The 15,654-nt window shown below is 43.6% G+C and overlaps 1 protein-coding gene across 2 annotated transcripts; it reads left to right on the top strand.

Moving 5' to 3' along the window:
- Positions 1 to 1,682: 1,682 nt before the first annotated feature.
- On the top strand, positions 1,683 to 13,809 carry JPT2 (Jupiter microtubule associated homolog 2). 2 transcript variants are annotated; one of them, XM_064390185.1, is made up of 5 exons: positions 1,683 to 1,841; positions 7,701 to 7,849; positions 8,297 to 8,439; positions 10,681 to 10,726; positions 11,458 to 13,809. In XM_064390185.1, exons 1-5 carry the CDS (start codon positions 1,717 to 1,719, stop codon positions 11,640 to 11,642), a joined length of 648 nt encoding a protein of 215 aa, XP_064246255.1. In that variant the 5' UTR covers positions 1,683 to 1,716; the 3' UTR covers positions 11,643 to 13,809. The 2 variants fall into 2 exon arrangements, with proteins under 2 accessions (XP_064246255.1, XP_064246256.1); XM_064390186.1 differs by lacking the exon at positions 1,683 to 1,841 and adding an exon at positions 2,296 to 2,540.
- Positions 13,810 to 15,654: the final 1,845 nt, after the last annotated feature.

Below are 15,654 nucleotides of genomic sequence, written 5' to 3'. Positions count from 1 at the left end.
GCACTCTGGTAGAACTGCTCCAGGCACTCCATGTCTCTCTTGTACTGTGGGGCCCAGGTGTGTACACAATGCTCCAAATATGGTTTTACCAGGGCTGAGGAGCAGGATCATCTCCCTTGACCTGGCAATACTCTTTCTAAGGCCTGGACAATATTACCCTTCTTGGCCCCAAGGCACAGAGCTGGTCAGGGACAGATAGCTGTACACCAGGACACCCAGGTCCTACTCTGCACCACTGCTGTCCAGTGGGTCGGCTCCCAGCCTGTACTGGTGACCAGGGCTGTTCCTCCACAGGTGCAGGACCTGCATTTCCCCTTGTTGAATTTCAGAAGGTTCTTCTCTACCTACCTCCCCAAGCTGTTGAGGTCCCTCTGAAGGGCTGCACAACCCTCTGAAGTATCAGCCACTTCTTTGTATCAGCAGTGAACTTGCTGAGGACACATCTGCTCTTTTATCCAATCGTTGATGAACGAGATATACAACACTGAGCCCAACAGGGAACCCTGGGCGACACCACTAGTGACAGGTCTCCAACATTACTCTGTACTACTGATCACGAGCCTCTGGGATCTGCCACTCAGGCAGTTCTCAATCCATCCCACTGTCCACTCATCCAAGCCAATTTTCTTGAGTTTGCCTATGAGGGTATTGTGAGGGAAAAGTGAGGTGGACAAAGAAGAACTTTGCTTGCTTCCCGGAGTATGGATTGCCCTCCACTTGCTTCTCACTTCACAACTAGTACCTGCTCTTTGGTGGAGGATTGATAGAGGATCTCCTTTCTGTTGGATGCTCCTGTCTTAGGGAGGCCAGAGCGTGGTCCCACTAGGCTATGTCCCTCTCTGATTTTCTAATACTTCTCAGCCTTTCTAGATTGTCTTGTAGCTCTGCTACCAGGCTGGACAGGTCATCTACCTGGTCTTATCTGATGCATCTGCCCATCACTGATACAATCCACTGACAGGCTCAGGCATGTTAGCTGTAGCCTGCGTGGTTACATGGGAATTTTGCATGGTTTTTTTGGGACTTCAGTCTGAGACACCGCATCTTTCTTGGTGAATTTAAGGGACTCAGTTCTCCTCTGAGTGGGCACCATGTATTTGAGTTCTCTCAGCAACTGTAATGACCAGAAAACTGAGCAAACTGCCTGCGCTGCATCGCCCTTCCTGCTCCATATCCTATTCGGCTGCTCGGGTCGCCCGCACTCCCTGGAGCCGCTGAAATCTCCCGCGCTGCACGCTCCCGCCGCGCCTGAGGGGCTGCCGAGGGCTGCCGGGGCTCGGTTATCCCCGGACTCGGAAACGCTGCGTAGGGCAGTAGGTTACGAAGTCCTCCCTGAGGTTATTCCATACGATGATCTTCCTTCTGTTTTCTTGCGCTGCATCGCCATGTCGAGGTGAAAGCCCCACATAAGGCCTTGACTGTAAGACCAAGACTCGAGCCGGACCCACCCCCTCTGCTACCACAGCCCATACACCCACCCACCCCCGTCGCTTTAAATGCCCTCCTGCTGTTCGCCCCGCCCTTCCGCCAGCCAATAGCTGTTCAGTTTCCTCTGACGGACGCGTAGAACAACCAATGGAAGGCATGCAGGATGAGCGCCGACGCGAGTCGTTTTAAGCTTCCCTCCCTCTGCGAGCCTGGCCGAACAGGCAGGATCTCGAGCGAGTGAGCTGTGTTCGATAGGCTGCTCGTCATGATGGGCAGCTAAGTCGGCCAATGGCCGGGCAAGGCGGGGCAGCCGGACTCCCCGCGGCGCGGTTGGAGCGGGGCTGCGGAGCGGAGGTGCTGAGTGCCACCATGTTCCAGGGCGGTGAGGTTGAGCCGGCCAAGCCTAGCTCCAGGTGGGACGATGGGGGACGCTCGGCGGAAGAGTCGTACGGCGACGCGGAGGCCTTCGCGGGGCTTTGTTCGGGCGCGGGAGGTGCGGGCTCCAGCTGAGGGCCGTGAGGGAGAGAGGGGGCGTGGGTCGCGGATGTAGTGTTCTGGCTGAGGAGATCGGGTCCTTCGAGGGGCCTCTTCGCCGCGGCGGGCGGAAGCGGAGCCCCATACCTCCCGTACCGCCGCGTAGAAGCCAGCGCGCGGCTGTTGCCTTCGCCGTCCCTCGGTTTACTTGTCCTGCGGCCCGGGGGCTGGCCGGGGAGTGGCCGCACTGCGCTCCCGTCGGTGCTGCCTCGGGCTGACGCCACGCTTGGGGCGCACGAGGAGAGCACCTGGGCTGGGCGGGGCACCCACGCTTGACGCGCCCGGCCCGACTGCAGAGCTCCTGCGGGGACTCCGGCGCGGGGAGAAGGGCACAGCGCTGGGGAGCACCTTCTCCCGCCGTGTTTCTGCTCACGGGGAGCTAGGGGCCTCAGCTACTCTCTGTGCACAAACGCCTACAGATGTCGGCGTGTTTCCGCCCTACGAAGTTGAAGTATATTGCTTTGTTTGGAGGAGGGCAGTTGCCTTGAATACTGCAGGGCGTGAGTGCAGTGAATAATCCGTCTGCGAGGCTGTCGCGTGGGGAAGGAGGAAGGGTTTCGAAATTGTCTAAGAATGCTGTAAGTTTTCCCGTATTCCAGTCGCTCCAAGCTGTAACATGGTTTTAGAATACTTTTGAGGATGCCCTGTCCTTGTTATAGTCTCTGGGAAGTGTCTGTTTTCATAGTAATTTTGAAACTACTTTTAACGCATAGATTGGGTTTCCGGGCAGACCATTGCAACGTGTTAGTTAACAGCGAGCAGAGGCGGCCTTGCAGCTTCCTCCCTGTTGCCGTGGAGGGGGGTGGTTGTGGTGCCTGAGAGCAGGCTGGAGCCGCTCACGGCTCTGTACCAGCGGCTGTGGAAGCACCGCAGGAACTGCCTTTAGCGGGTTGGCAGTGTGGTCTCTTGAGGCATTTACTGTATCGACTCATGGCCTGTGCCTGCCATCAAGGGCAAAAGTACCTGGTTTAAAGACGCAGCTTATTCTGCTCATTCCCTGAACAAAACTTTGTTTAGCGAGAATGCAAATCCTTTTGTAGTTCTTCTTGGTACGGAGAAGTTGCTCTAATTAAATCTGAGCCTAATTCCAAATCACTGCAGCAACCACCACCAGCTGTGGAAGCAGGGAAAAGAAGTCTTCCTAGTGTGGAAATCTTGCCTAGAAAATTATAAACAAGTGTTTGCATTTTCAGAACTTCATAGTACAGGGGTATTACTGTTAGAAATAAATTATGCTAAGAAGATATTAAGTGAAAGCTTTCACTTAATTGTCCAGTGAAATGCGTTTCTAGTGATCCTGGAAATGTTTACAATGATAGAGCCAGCAACTAGTTTGCTGAATTGAATTAACTGCCTAGTTTTATTTTATTAAACTTTAACAATGACATTTTGTATTTTTAAGCAAGTTTTGATTTTTCAAAATAAAACATGGTACTACTTGTCTAAGAGCTTCTGAAAGCAAAACAGAACAGAGCTGTATCATTCAGCTGTTGTGCACTATAAAGACGCACTGTATTAAAATACACTCGATTTGTCCTGTGTATAAGCAGTTTCACAACTACTGCAAAGAGCTGACAATGGTAAATTCAGCTATCTTGGAAATGTAATACTCATGTTCCATCGGGGCCACTGCAGAGTATCTTGGGGCTTTCAGATCAAGAGCATGGTTGCATAACACAGCTTCTTTTTCTATGTGGGTGAGCTGTTTAATGAGCCGTGAGTCTCTATTGATCCCACAGCAGGAGTGCCCCAGGACCTCTGGTCTTGTTTTAGAGCCTGCAGTTCCAAACCTCAGCACCTGCTTTCTGCTAGTCTCTTATGTATACTGCAGCACTTATCTCCTGTATTAGAACAGTCTGAAAACTGGTAAAACTTTAGTTAGTTTAACTTTCAGGCAGGATTAAAAAAAATTATGTAGAGAGTGTCTTGAAGTAATGAATAAGCCTTCCATAGGTTGGGTGAAAGGCTTAATGAGGAAAGGGCATTCAAATTCGAGTTTTAGAATGTAGGGGATAAAAAAAAGGACCAGAAAAACTAACTAAAATTCTTCAAATCTGCCAGAAGAGAACAAAGCAATTAGTGGGGGCTTTTAAACTTGCAGAATAGGACTCTTGATTTAGCTATTTTAGAGGAGTTCACAAACTTCTGGTCTGCTGGAGGGGAGGGACAGAAAGGCAGGTTTAGATTTTGTCGAAGACAAAGGATTGTTTTTTCATGGTTTGAAATAATAAAGCAACACCTTCCCAAAGGAATAAAGACCCAACATACCTGGCTACAAGAAACAAAAATGTCTCTGTATAAACTGGCATAATACTGATGTAAACTAACATTACTATAAAGTATAAACTAAAGTTACTGTACATATGTTAAATTTCTGTGTACTCTGTTGGAGTAGCTCATCTTGGCTAGCTGAGTTTAGTGTGCTGTTTTCCTTTGGTAGGAATTTACAGGTGAAATTGGTGTGGCACCTGCATGTCTCACTGCTCTGGAACCAAGTACGTGGTAGTACAGGCTGGCCAGTAGTGATCTAGAGGCTACACAGAAATAAAATAGCTTTGTAGTCTCCCACATATTTGGTTGGAGGGAGCAAGTGCAAAGCCCGGTCCTCTTGTTGGCGTTGGCTGACAGACTTTGTTGCTGTACTTCAAGGTTATTTTTGGTAATTCCTGTCAATGACTTAGTTACATGACTTTGTACTAGTTCAAATTTTATTAACCTGGTGTCACTGCCATTTGAAAGTTTATGTAATGCTTGGAAGGTTCCCAGTATTTTGAAGTTCTTCAAATTGAGATGGTAAGTCCACTTTGTGTATGTAAGAGTCAAGACATTATTTTGCGTGATGCTGGCAGAAAAGGTACTTGTGTTGATTTCTACCTTGTAAGTACCATCAGTGATGCCTCTGGTTAACTGTTCAACAGCAGGGTTTTCATAGTGTGGCTACTAATGTGAAAATAAAGAGGACAGTATAAGATTAATCAGTGTTGGATTTCTTTTGATAAAGTTTCTTTACTGAATTCTCAAGATTTTAAATCTTATGATGGGTTTTCTCTAGAATTTCTTTCTGCAATAGCTATTAAAACCCATTGCAGGAATGAGAAGTAATTTGATTCTTACAACTGGCTATTTTTCTTAAATAAAAAAAAATAAAAATTGGAATGTAGTTATTTTATTATTCCCTCCTATGCTTGTAGGCATGTGTTAAGCAAACAGTGTGGTAAATTAAATGAATCTGTCCTGTAAGAGACTCTAGCTTTATAAACAGCTTTTTACTTCCTTTCAGTCTCTTTGCTGGTATATATACTTAGTGTAGTTGGAATGCAAGAAAGACTAAATGCAGTTTAAAAATAGCTGAAAAGAATAGGTAAAGTAAAAAATAATTTAAATTATGTGAGAAAAGTTCACTTTAACAGAGACCCCTTCCCAAACTACTTTTTTGTAGAGTTCTCTTTTCTTTGTCTCCCCACTTTATGTACTTAAACTGCCTCATGGTTTCTGGACCATCGTGAATGTTTGAAATACATAATTTACCTATACAATATCTGCTTTAATTGTGGGTTTAAGTCTTCTAAAATATGTGAAGAGCACAGAGGCTAGTTGGATCTGTAGTCTGTTGGACACTAAACTGTAAATAAATAAGCTTTGTATGATCTAACCTGTGCTTTGGACAAGGAGTTGTCCTGTCTTCTGAAATTCTAGTTACTCCTTAAGCTGAAGGTGTTTATTACATCCACAATCATAATAAGAATTAAAATATTGAAATTGGCCAGCACAGACAGTCCCTCTGAGCCTAGTACTGTGTATATAAACTGTTTCCAGACTATAAGAGAAACTTTTTCTCCTTCCCAAAAGGCCTAACACTGCCTTCTGCATGTTGAGATCTGAAATGCACACAAAGCTCATTTTCTGACAGAGCAGCCAAATATCTCTACTTTTGTGAAATTAAATTTTAAACTGGAGTAGATCTTGGCACCAAGAGGTACCTCATTTTATACTCGGTGTAGCTCACCTGTGATGACCATGCTGCTGTCACATGGCTAGGGAGAGGAGGGGTTGTAATAATTCACTGACATTTGAATTGTGTTCAGGTAGGGTGGGATCAAGATCTTGCAATTTATAACTGGTCTCTTGGTTTAAAAGCAAAGGTTACTTTAGGTTCCAGATCAAGGGTTAAGATTAGAAGTAGCTGCTTAATTGAGCTGCTACCTTTGTTCAGCTGCGAAGACTGTGGGTAATTGGTAGATGTAACTGTAAAAATTATTTTTGATACAGAATCCCAGAATTGGAAGAAGGTTGGAAAAGCCCTCTAAGATCACGGAGTTGGACCTTTGATTGCTTGTCAACTAGACCAGAGCATTAAGTGCCACATTCAGTCATTTTGTGAACACCTCCAGGGATGGTGACTCTACCACTGCTCAGGGCAGCCCATTCCAATGTTTAACATCCCTTCCTGTGAAGAAATTCCTCCTGATGTCCAGTATGCCCTCTCCAGGCACAACTTCAGGCTGCTTCCTCTTGTCCAGTTCCTTACTCTGTGGTAGCAGAGCCCAAACCCCACCCCGGCTGCAGCCTCTCATCAGGGAGTTGTGCAGAGCCAGAAGGTCCCCCCTGAGCCTCCTTTTCTACAGGCTGAGCCCCCTCAGGTGCTCCTCATCAGAGTTGTGCTCCAGACCTGTCCCCAGCTCCGTTCTCTTTTATGGATATGCTCCAGCCACTTAAGGTCTTTATTGTCATGAGGGGCCCAAAACTGCCCCTACGATTTGAGGTGCCTCACCAGTGCCCAGCAGAGGTTACTGTCCTGGTTCTGGTGCAGGCCAGGATGTCACTGACCTTGTGCACCTGGGCACACCCGGCTTATGTTCACTCACTGTCAACCAGCACTCACAGGACCTTTTTTTTGCTGAACTTCTTTCAGCCATATTTAGGTATTAATATCTTTCCTGTGCTTTTTCTGTTAATTTTCCAACTAATTTCCACTGATTCTACTCCCAAATAGTAGTTTGGTTCCTTTTTGGGGTGGGACCTGTAGTCTGTTGAATGAGACCTAAGCATTAACTGGAATTACTACTGAAGGACAAGCATGACTTTTGTTAAGTTTTCAAAAAGTCAGATAATTTCTGCTGTAAGCTCCAATTTTTCTGCAGATCCATTCGATATCCTCTGGTGCAAAGCTTTAGTTTTAATGGATTTGCAGCTTGACTGCTAAAGAATTGACTTTTTGGTGTTCTGTCTCTCCATTCTAAACTACAGCGGCTATTATGATAATTGATAGTTGGGACTAGCAAATTTTTAGTAGTTATGAAATGTCTGCCTTTATTTAAAAGCCAGGGGCTATGAATTGTATCACAGATTCAAAGTTGGTATGCGCAGTTTAGCAAGAAGTATGATTCTGTAATAGTTATTTTTAAAATCCTAACCATCATAATCTCAGTTGTTTCTGGAACACCGCAGATAGCATAGCCATTTGTGTAGGTGGCAGTGTTAGGATCATTCCATGTAATCATAGATACCTTAATGATCAAGTTGACTGACCAGGAGGTTGGAAATATTTGTGCTGAACTTAAGAATATTAAAACAGCTCTTGAAAAGTAGATACTTCATGGATATAGTAGAATTACCTAAAATAAATTAAAATCAGGATAGTTGCATACAAGGAGAGAATGGAAAGGGGACATCAAATATATTGAATGCAATAAATTTTAAGTTAACTTTCGTATCTTGTTTCTTATTCTGTGATACAGGGTATTGAAGCCCCCCGGGGGAGATTCTAGTAATCTCTTTGGGAGTACAGAAGAAGTGTCTTCTTCAAGCAGGCCACACCGGATGGCATCCAATATCTTTGGAGCATCAGAAAAACCTCAGAGCATTCCAAAAAGAACAAACCCTCCAGGTAAAAGCTGCCCCCTCTTTCTGTATGACTGGCCTCTGAATTACAGCTTTTTTGTGCTCCTAAACTGGAACACTGGGATCTGTCTTTTTATGTTGCATTCTTATATACTGAGTAGGTTTGAACAACAAATGTCTTCAAACTTCTGAATATATGAATACTTCAGTGATTTGCATGTTCACAGACTTTTAAGCACATTATTCAAGACTTAATTCTTTCCAAATTGAGGTTCTGAGAAATGATGAAAGGAAACCATTCTATTGTACAGTTGTCAACAGTTAGCTCAATTTGAGACTTGCAGGTGAATTGTAACAAAGGATTTCAACTAGGCAAATACGACTAAGTCCCTACGCAGCAGGGTTGTAGAAGTCCTTGAATTATATGTATATATATATTTTTTTAATATAGTGTGATTAATCTAGAAAAAAAGTCTTAACAACTGCCTTGCAGGAGGAAAAGAAAGTGGCATTTTTGAGGACTCTAGTTCTGCTCAGCCTCGTCCACGCTTGAATCCACCTGGTGGGAAGACAAGCGATATCTTTGGATCTCCTGTCTCTCCTAGCATTGTGCGAGCACACCCGAACAAACCCAAGGTATTTGTACTTCTGTTGCTGTCGGAAGCCAGCAGCTGCAGGGTCCTGTTGTGCTCTGTCATGTGCCTGTGCTCTCCCTAAGAACAAAACTGAATGTGCAGGGAGTGACTTTGAGTTAGACATTCCCAAAGTCTCTTTGATAGCTTGTTATTTTGGGTGTATCAGATCTCTGCAGTTTGTTGTAAAAGTATTAATTAGACTGTGGATGTGCATTAAAAAAAAAAGAAAATAAAAAAGCCTTTGATCTTTCTTATACGTGAGGTACAGCTGGAGCTCTTGACAGAGCCAAGAGACATTTAAACTGGATAGGGAGGAGATATTTCTCCTTATTCTGCAGTTTGGCAGATGTGATCTTGATGTAGACTCGGGAAATTGGTGAGCTACAGTCATAAACCTTTGTGAGGCCTGGCTGTGTCCTTCAGCTCTCTTAAATACATGTATCTACAGTCACCTTGAAAGCACTTTAGCAGATTAGGCGTACAGTGATGAATAGTGAAAAATTGAACTTTAGATTAGTGGCGTCAGGCCCAGCAGGTACTTGATTTGTACAAGATAGACAAAAGTGTCTCTTAGTATAGTATTACAGTTGTTACATATAGGTTATACAGTTGAGTTTTGATCTTAAAGCTGGGATGTGTAATAGTTGCTTGTAGTTATGACCACCTCTGTGTTTGGAAAAAGCAGGATACATTACCAGTTACTGTATTTTAAAGTGCCCTATATGCAGATTTACAACGTGCTGCCCTACTCTGAGTAACTACTAAGTAGTGAGTAGCTATTATGGTGATGTTTCTGGCATGTCAAATAGCGTGGAAATTTAACATTCTATGAAACTGCAGTGGTTTAGGAATGGTATTCCCCAGTTCAGTGTTCCCACTGAAAACACTGCAAAACATGCACCACACATGCTCCTCTCCCCCTTTCCCCTGTGGCTGGGGAGAAATTGGAGGTAAAAGGTAAAATCATGGGTTGAGGTATGAACAATTTACTGGAAATAGCAATGAGATAAGAAAAGAACAGTAACAGCCACAAAATTAATAACGGAGTATACAAGAAGGATGAACAGTTCACACATGAGGGCTCACCACATGGAACACAGCACTATCCCAACTGCTCAGCCACCACTGGCCACCCCACACTCTGCACACGATGTGGTATAGAATAAGCTTCAGGTCCCTGCCATGCCCTCCCTGGCTACTGCAAAAATTAACCCTGTACTGGCTGGAACCAGGACAGAAATTGTCATTCTGCTGAAAACAGTCTAGATTTTCCTGGAAGCTTAAGAAGAAAGGATCAGTCCAATTTAACTTTCTTGCCTTTGTTTTTATCCCCTTAAATTTAAGGTGTTGATAGAGTGCTTTTTTTATGCATGTTCTGAATAGTATCTGGGGCCATATGAAAAGATGGGGAGGAAAAATAAGATTGGGAGCTAGGTTTTGACAGGAGTAGTGCTCTTGGTGTAGGAGAGGGCTTTGCTTCTCTGTACCCCTTTATTGGGTTGTTTGCTCTTTCTTTTTAGTTACTTTTTCAGAAATGTAACTTTAATTCTTGTGGAATACTGACTAAATGGAGGACACCATTGTGGAAATTCTTATGTCATTAATTAGAGCATTGGAATTGTGGGACATACGGAGCTGGAAAGAAGACACGCAAATTGAGTTTCATGGGTGGGAAAACACACTTCTCTGAAGTGTAGCTGTGTATTTCCAACAGTCAGTTCAGATTGTTGGCGAAATGGTCTTAAAATGTTTTGATTATTACCTGACTGTTGGGATACTTGGTGAAGACAAGAATTGCTGCATACAAATAGGGTCTTCAAGGGCTGCTGGTATTACAGTTGTGTGTACCAATCACTCCTGCGTGATAGCAGGTACTTGACAGGAGTGGTAATTCCTGATCTTAAAATCAATGAATCCTTAAGGTTGGAGAAGGCCTCTAAAATTGAGTCTGGCAGTTAACCCAGCACTGCTGTGCTTACCATTTTGATGATCTAATGTTGCCTCTTCATCCATGTTTCAATGAGTTGTCCAAGATGTGCACCTTGCCATAACATAGAAGATTTGTGCCCCTGCTTTTGGGGTTCTGTAGAAGTGGAGGGAATGAAGGACTGCACACAGCTTGCTTTTATTTGATCAGTGATCTGTAAACTTAGAAATGAAGCAAAATTTCCAGAAAGATTTTTTGACAGACTTGCTGTTTGAGAACAATAATACACTAAGATAGTTTTTTATTTCTTTGCAGGATCACATTGTCTTAAAAGAAGAGGAAATACCAAAGAAGCTAGAAGGTCAGCAATAGAAATTATTTTCTTTGTTCTCTTTGAGAAGATAAGCTATGAGGAAGTTTCTTGTGCTTCTGCTTAAACATTAGCCTAGTCTAATGTTTTTAGGATAATATGACTAAAAAGTTTAGTCAGAAATCTAAGTGCTTGTCTCAAGGAAATGGTTCTCTTCCTCTTATTGAGGAGAACACAGGCATGAATTGTGATACTCTGTGTCTGTGTGTTTAGACTTTGCTTGATACTCTGTGTGTGTGTATATAAATATGTATGGAGTCTGTATATGGCAAAACCACTTCCTCTCTTGCCATCTCCTTCAAATGGCTAATTTTGGCCTTCTATAGTTATGAATAATTAATGGTTGACAAAATTTATTATTGCTCAGCTGTTAAAGAATGATGGGATCCCTGCTTTAAAGCTCAGTATGAAAAGATTGGTACATTGTATCTCTTAATTGCCTGCAACTGCCAAAATAATTCTGAAAGTGTATTGCTCAGTCTTTATATCCTTAGAAAGGATATGAAAGATTAGAAAAATTGCTGAAGGAAGAGAGGAATTGTTGTGAAATTCTTTTCTTACTACGTGTTTCCTTCAGAAAAAAAATGAACAGGTAATAAGAAACCTTAGTGTGCTAGGAATGGGAGATGTGGGGAAAAAATGCAGCTGACAGAAGATGAGGCACTTTGTGCACTACAGAGTAGTGAGTGATCTGATGATCTAATATGTTTTCTTTAATGTAGCTGCAGAAAATATCAAACAACACCTGGAAGATGGAGGTGAGAAAAAAGCTCTGGGCAAAGAGGAGCAATGCAAGGAGCCAGAACCCAAGATGGACAATCACGAACCCCGACTAGGGCCAAGGCCACGCTCGCACAACAAAGTCCTCAATCCGCCAGGGGGGAAATCCAGCATTGCGTTCTATTAGGGTCATCATGTCACTGTCACTAATGGAGAAACTCTTGTCTGTGGCGGTGAGGTCAGTTTATACACTATTGCTTGTGAATAGATTCTTAGGCAGATGGATGAGGGTTATGTCAGAGTACGTAGGAAGGATTATCTGGTGATTTGGGGAGGAAGGGCTGGGGAGGGAATGGGTGCCTTGTGGAAGATGTGAGTACTGGCCTGCCTGGGTGGACAGCAGAGCCAGACATTAGTATATAACTTTATGAAAAATTAGTGCTGCTTATTGGTGAGTTCTTCAGACTGTTAGGTAAGAACCTAACAGTCTAGCTTGTGGCTCAGGATGCTCTTGTGGAATACAGTCAACATGTCAAACATGGTGCATGGGAAGGGGCCTGAAGGTCACGCTTGAAGATTCTGGAGTACAGCAGGTACTTTCCCCTAGGCAATGGGATGCAGCTTCCAGCATGAGCTGATTTGCGGTCATGTGAATATAACTCTGTTCTGTTGGAACAAATAGTGCTGCCATGGTTAAGAGTGTCTTCAGTCATTGCTTCTTTTCTCCTTTCTTGCTTGCAGCACATGATTGCTGATACAAGGACAAAATATGTTGGAAGTTTCTTTTATAGTCATACACAATGAGATGTTTGTAAAGATTGTGGTCTTCCCCTGCCTAGGTATTCAGGTCTTTTGGATGCCTTTAGTAATTTGCTGATTACGGTGACTAGCTCTTCACATGTGGCAGTCCAACTTGCTGTTTCATGTAGGTGCTTCTAGTTGAGTGCTTGTATATTTTCTGGTAAAAATGTGGATGCAGACAATAGCTTTATGGTACTCTTTGAACAGAGGCAACGTGGAAGTTTACAGTGGACAGTACACTGAGATATCAGCCAGGTCGCTCTGACCCAGCCTTTGTAGAAAGGGCTTAGCTTCAGCACAGGTTTTCACTTGGCTCCCTGTGGAAACCAGGACAGTTCTCCTGTCCCCACCACAGTAAGTTTCCTGTTGGTTTTGCCTGTGCTGAGTCTGTTAGTGGATTCTTCCGTCTTTCATCAGCCTTACCTCTGCATTTCACTGTCTCGGATTTTTATTTTGAAAACTGTGTGAGCTCTCCCCAGCCTAGAGTTGTAGTTGATTTTGCTGTAGATTACCTTAGTTGGAAAACAAAAGCCAGCACAAACAGAAGGTTTGTATTCCTAAAATCTATCATAAATCAAGTTTGGAAGATGTGCATGTTTTGCACAGTTATTTTTGGAGGAGGGTTTGTTCTCTGAATGGATTTTATGATCATATCCAGAGCTTTGATACATGAATGTTAGCTCTAGGTGCTTACTGTTAAATATATGGAATACTGACCTTTTAAATCTGACATATCAAAACAGGCGTTGTTCAGGTACACCAAAGAACAAGTGGCCTTATTGTGTATAACCACTGCTGTTCTAGCCCACGTTCCCTGGGAACTGCTGCCATTGAGACAGGATGCTGGACCAGGTGCTAACCTTTCTGTGATTGTAATGCTTCCTAGGCCGCAGAGTTCCCTTGTGTCAGCAGCAGTGGGTGACTACTTTAAAACTTAGTTGCCTTTTCAAATGGTGAAACACATGGGGCAGTGCTAGGATAGAAACAGCCATGTAAAGTAGGGATTGAAATGCCTTTGTACCTTTCATATTGGTTTGGAGCTGCCATTTAATTTTCCCCCAGGAAAACAAGGCAGTAGTTCAAACTGCAACCCTGGAATGAATATATGTTAGTTCTAAATAGGTATTTCTTAGCACTTCTTCCTGAGTCTGTGCTCTCCAGCCTCTGGCTGAGTCTCAGACTCATTAGCCATTTCATTTTCTTGTTCCAGTACTTGACAGGAAGCTGTCATATAGAAAAATCAACCGGAGGCTACTTCCTACATTGCAGGCTCTGGTGTAGCTCATGCTATCTGCAATACCAAGCATTTGTCATATTTTATTTAGTACCCAATGTGCGTTGGCTTCAGTGTCTGTCCTTTAAAGAACAACTTGTAACTAGGCCTTAAATTAGTTAAACTATGTTAAATTTCTTGCATTTCTTTCTTTGAAATTAAAACAATGTTTTCAGCTCTTCAAGTAAGATTGATCTGAACATTTCTCGGGGACAGAGGGGGATTGGAAATCAAATGACAGAAGATGCAGTTAACAATAAACAAGTATTTTGTTACTTCATTGTGTGCTATAGATGGCTACTTTTATAAATTGGTCACTACTCTATTTCACCATAGATGCACTGGTGAATTTTATGGTCTGAAATGGGAAAAACAGCACATATATTTTCAGGCCTTCTGTACATGGGACTGTGCTCAGGAGCTGTGACATCCTGCCCAAGGCTGCCCATGGTACAGACACCTCTTATCCCTGGGAGGGGTAGTACAGTAGCAAGAGCTCAGTTTAATGCCTTTTGTGGGCAACATTCCGGAATGTTCTGTACCACACTGGTATTCTGTTATGTTCTTCACAATATTGTAAATAGAATTAAATATTCAAATATCTTAAATAGTTAAAGCTATTTGTAGAAAAAGATAGTAATTCCCCTTGAGTGAGGGATATTCTTTATGTGGAGAAGTCATACGCTCACTTGTGTGTTTCTAGTGAGTGCATAAAACACCTTTCATGTGCCAGACTGCCTTGGCTGACAGAGGAGGGAGCTCCAGCTACTGACATTGCAAATCTGGGTGAGCTGGACACAGTGACCTCTCAGCCAGGATGTTGTGTGTGTGGCATTCATCCCTGAACTTCCAGGCTGTGAAGCTCTCAGAGCCTCTTGGCCAGCTCTCACTCCTACAGTAACTTCTGTGTTTGGCCATTTACAGTTCAGAACTCTCCTCTGAAGTATGTACAATTTGGGTGGGATCTGCACAGTGTGGGAATGTGGCAATGTCCTTGATAGCACATTGGCAATGAAGTACTGTTTTTCCTTTGAGCTGCAGCCAACAGTAGACTGCAGTACAACTCCACTTTCCAACTGTGTGTGTTACCTCATGGCTTTCCCCAAAACTGCTGGTTTGTAGCTAAACACTTGGTATAGAATGTTATCAGAGTTGCTGCTTCAGTTTGGGAAGGAAAATTATGGTGTCCATAGCGAGCTTAGCTTAGGAAGTGGTTAAAGGAGAACTTGCATGCTTTCATGACTCATGTGTGGTTCTAGGCATAGGTATTGCTTAGTTCCTAAATAGGTCACCATGTCTGTCCTGTACAAGGCCTCACGGCTCTAGTGAACTGCCCAGCTGCAGTGTGTCATCACTCCTGATCCCCATGTGTGCCAATTAACCCAGATCATGCATGGGTTACCCTGTGAAGACTGCTGGCTACTGTGCAAAACCTTTTAAGCAAGCACGGTCTGATACTGTCCCTCTGCTGCATCACTGCATCGCATCCTACATTGCACTCTCAATGAGGAAGAAAATGTCCTCTCTGTTGGTGTTTTAAGGAGCATTACTGTGAGTTTTTTTAATTATTTATACAGGCTAATCAGACTTGGAATATCCAAAGTACATTCCTAGGGCTTGTCTAGTGAGAGAAGATACATAAAGTAGTGATGTGTGGAGACAATTATTTAAGCACTAAATGAGTAGCTGCTGCAGTATGTTCCCTGGAAGGCTGTCAGAGTTGCTTATGTACAATATGGTCACACTGGTGTATGGATGCCCAAGTGTCTTGGCTGTCTGGGTGATTGTGTGGTGGAGTTGGCCACCCAGCGATTTGTCCAAGGCCCTGATGTGTCTCCTGTTGAATTTCAGCTTGAAGCTCTGCTGATACCATGTATCACTTCACTTTGAAAAAGGTGATGGATTAAATGTCATCGAGGCTGGAATTTTCCATTGTTTCTTAAGGAGCAAAGACAGATCACAACATCCTGACATGGGGAGATTTGGTCACATGTAAGCTGTTTCTGTCATTACTGGTTATCAGCTGTGCAAGGAGTGGACTGAGTAACAATTCATTGCTGACCAAAAACTGATGCCTAGAAGCCTCCCAGCAGGCTAAGCTGGCTGCCTAGGCTATGCCCAGTCA

Source organism: Passer domesticus, chromosome 15 (genome assembly GCF_036417665.1).
Source record: "Passer domesticus isolate bPasDom1 chromosome 15, bPasDom1.hap1, whole genome shotgun sequence".
Lineage (NCBI taxonomy): Eukaryota > Metazoa > Chordata > Aves > Passeriformes > Passeridae > Passer > Passer domesticus.
Note: the sequence above shows the minus strand (reverse complement) of the source record. Positions and strands in the feature narration are given on the sequence as shown.

Bases quoted from the DNA above. Each gene is read 5' to 3' on its own strand.
- JPT2 (XM_064390185.1), top strand. From the start codon at position 1,717: ATGGCCGGGCAAGGCGGGGCAGCCGGACTCCCCGCGGCGCGGTTGGAG. The intron at 7,850-8,296 runs GTAAAAGCTGCC...ACTGCCTTGCAG, and splicing joins AAAAAGAACAAACCCTCCAG to GAGGAAAAGAAAGTGGCATT. The intron at 10,727-11,457 runs GTCAGCAATAGA...TCTTTAATGTAG, and splicing joins AATACCAAAGAAGCTAGAAG to CTGCAGAAAATATCAAACAA.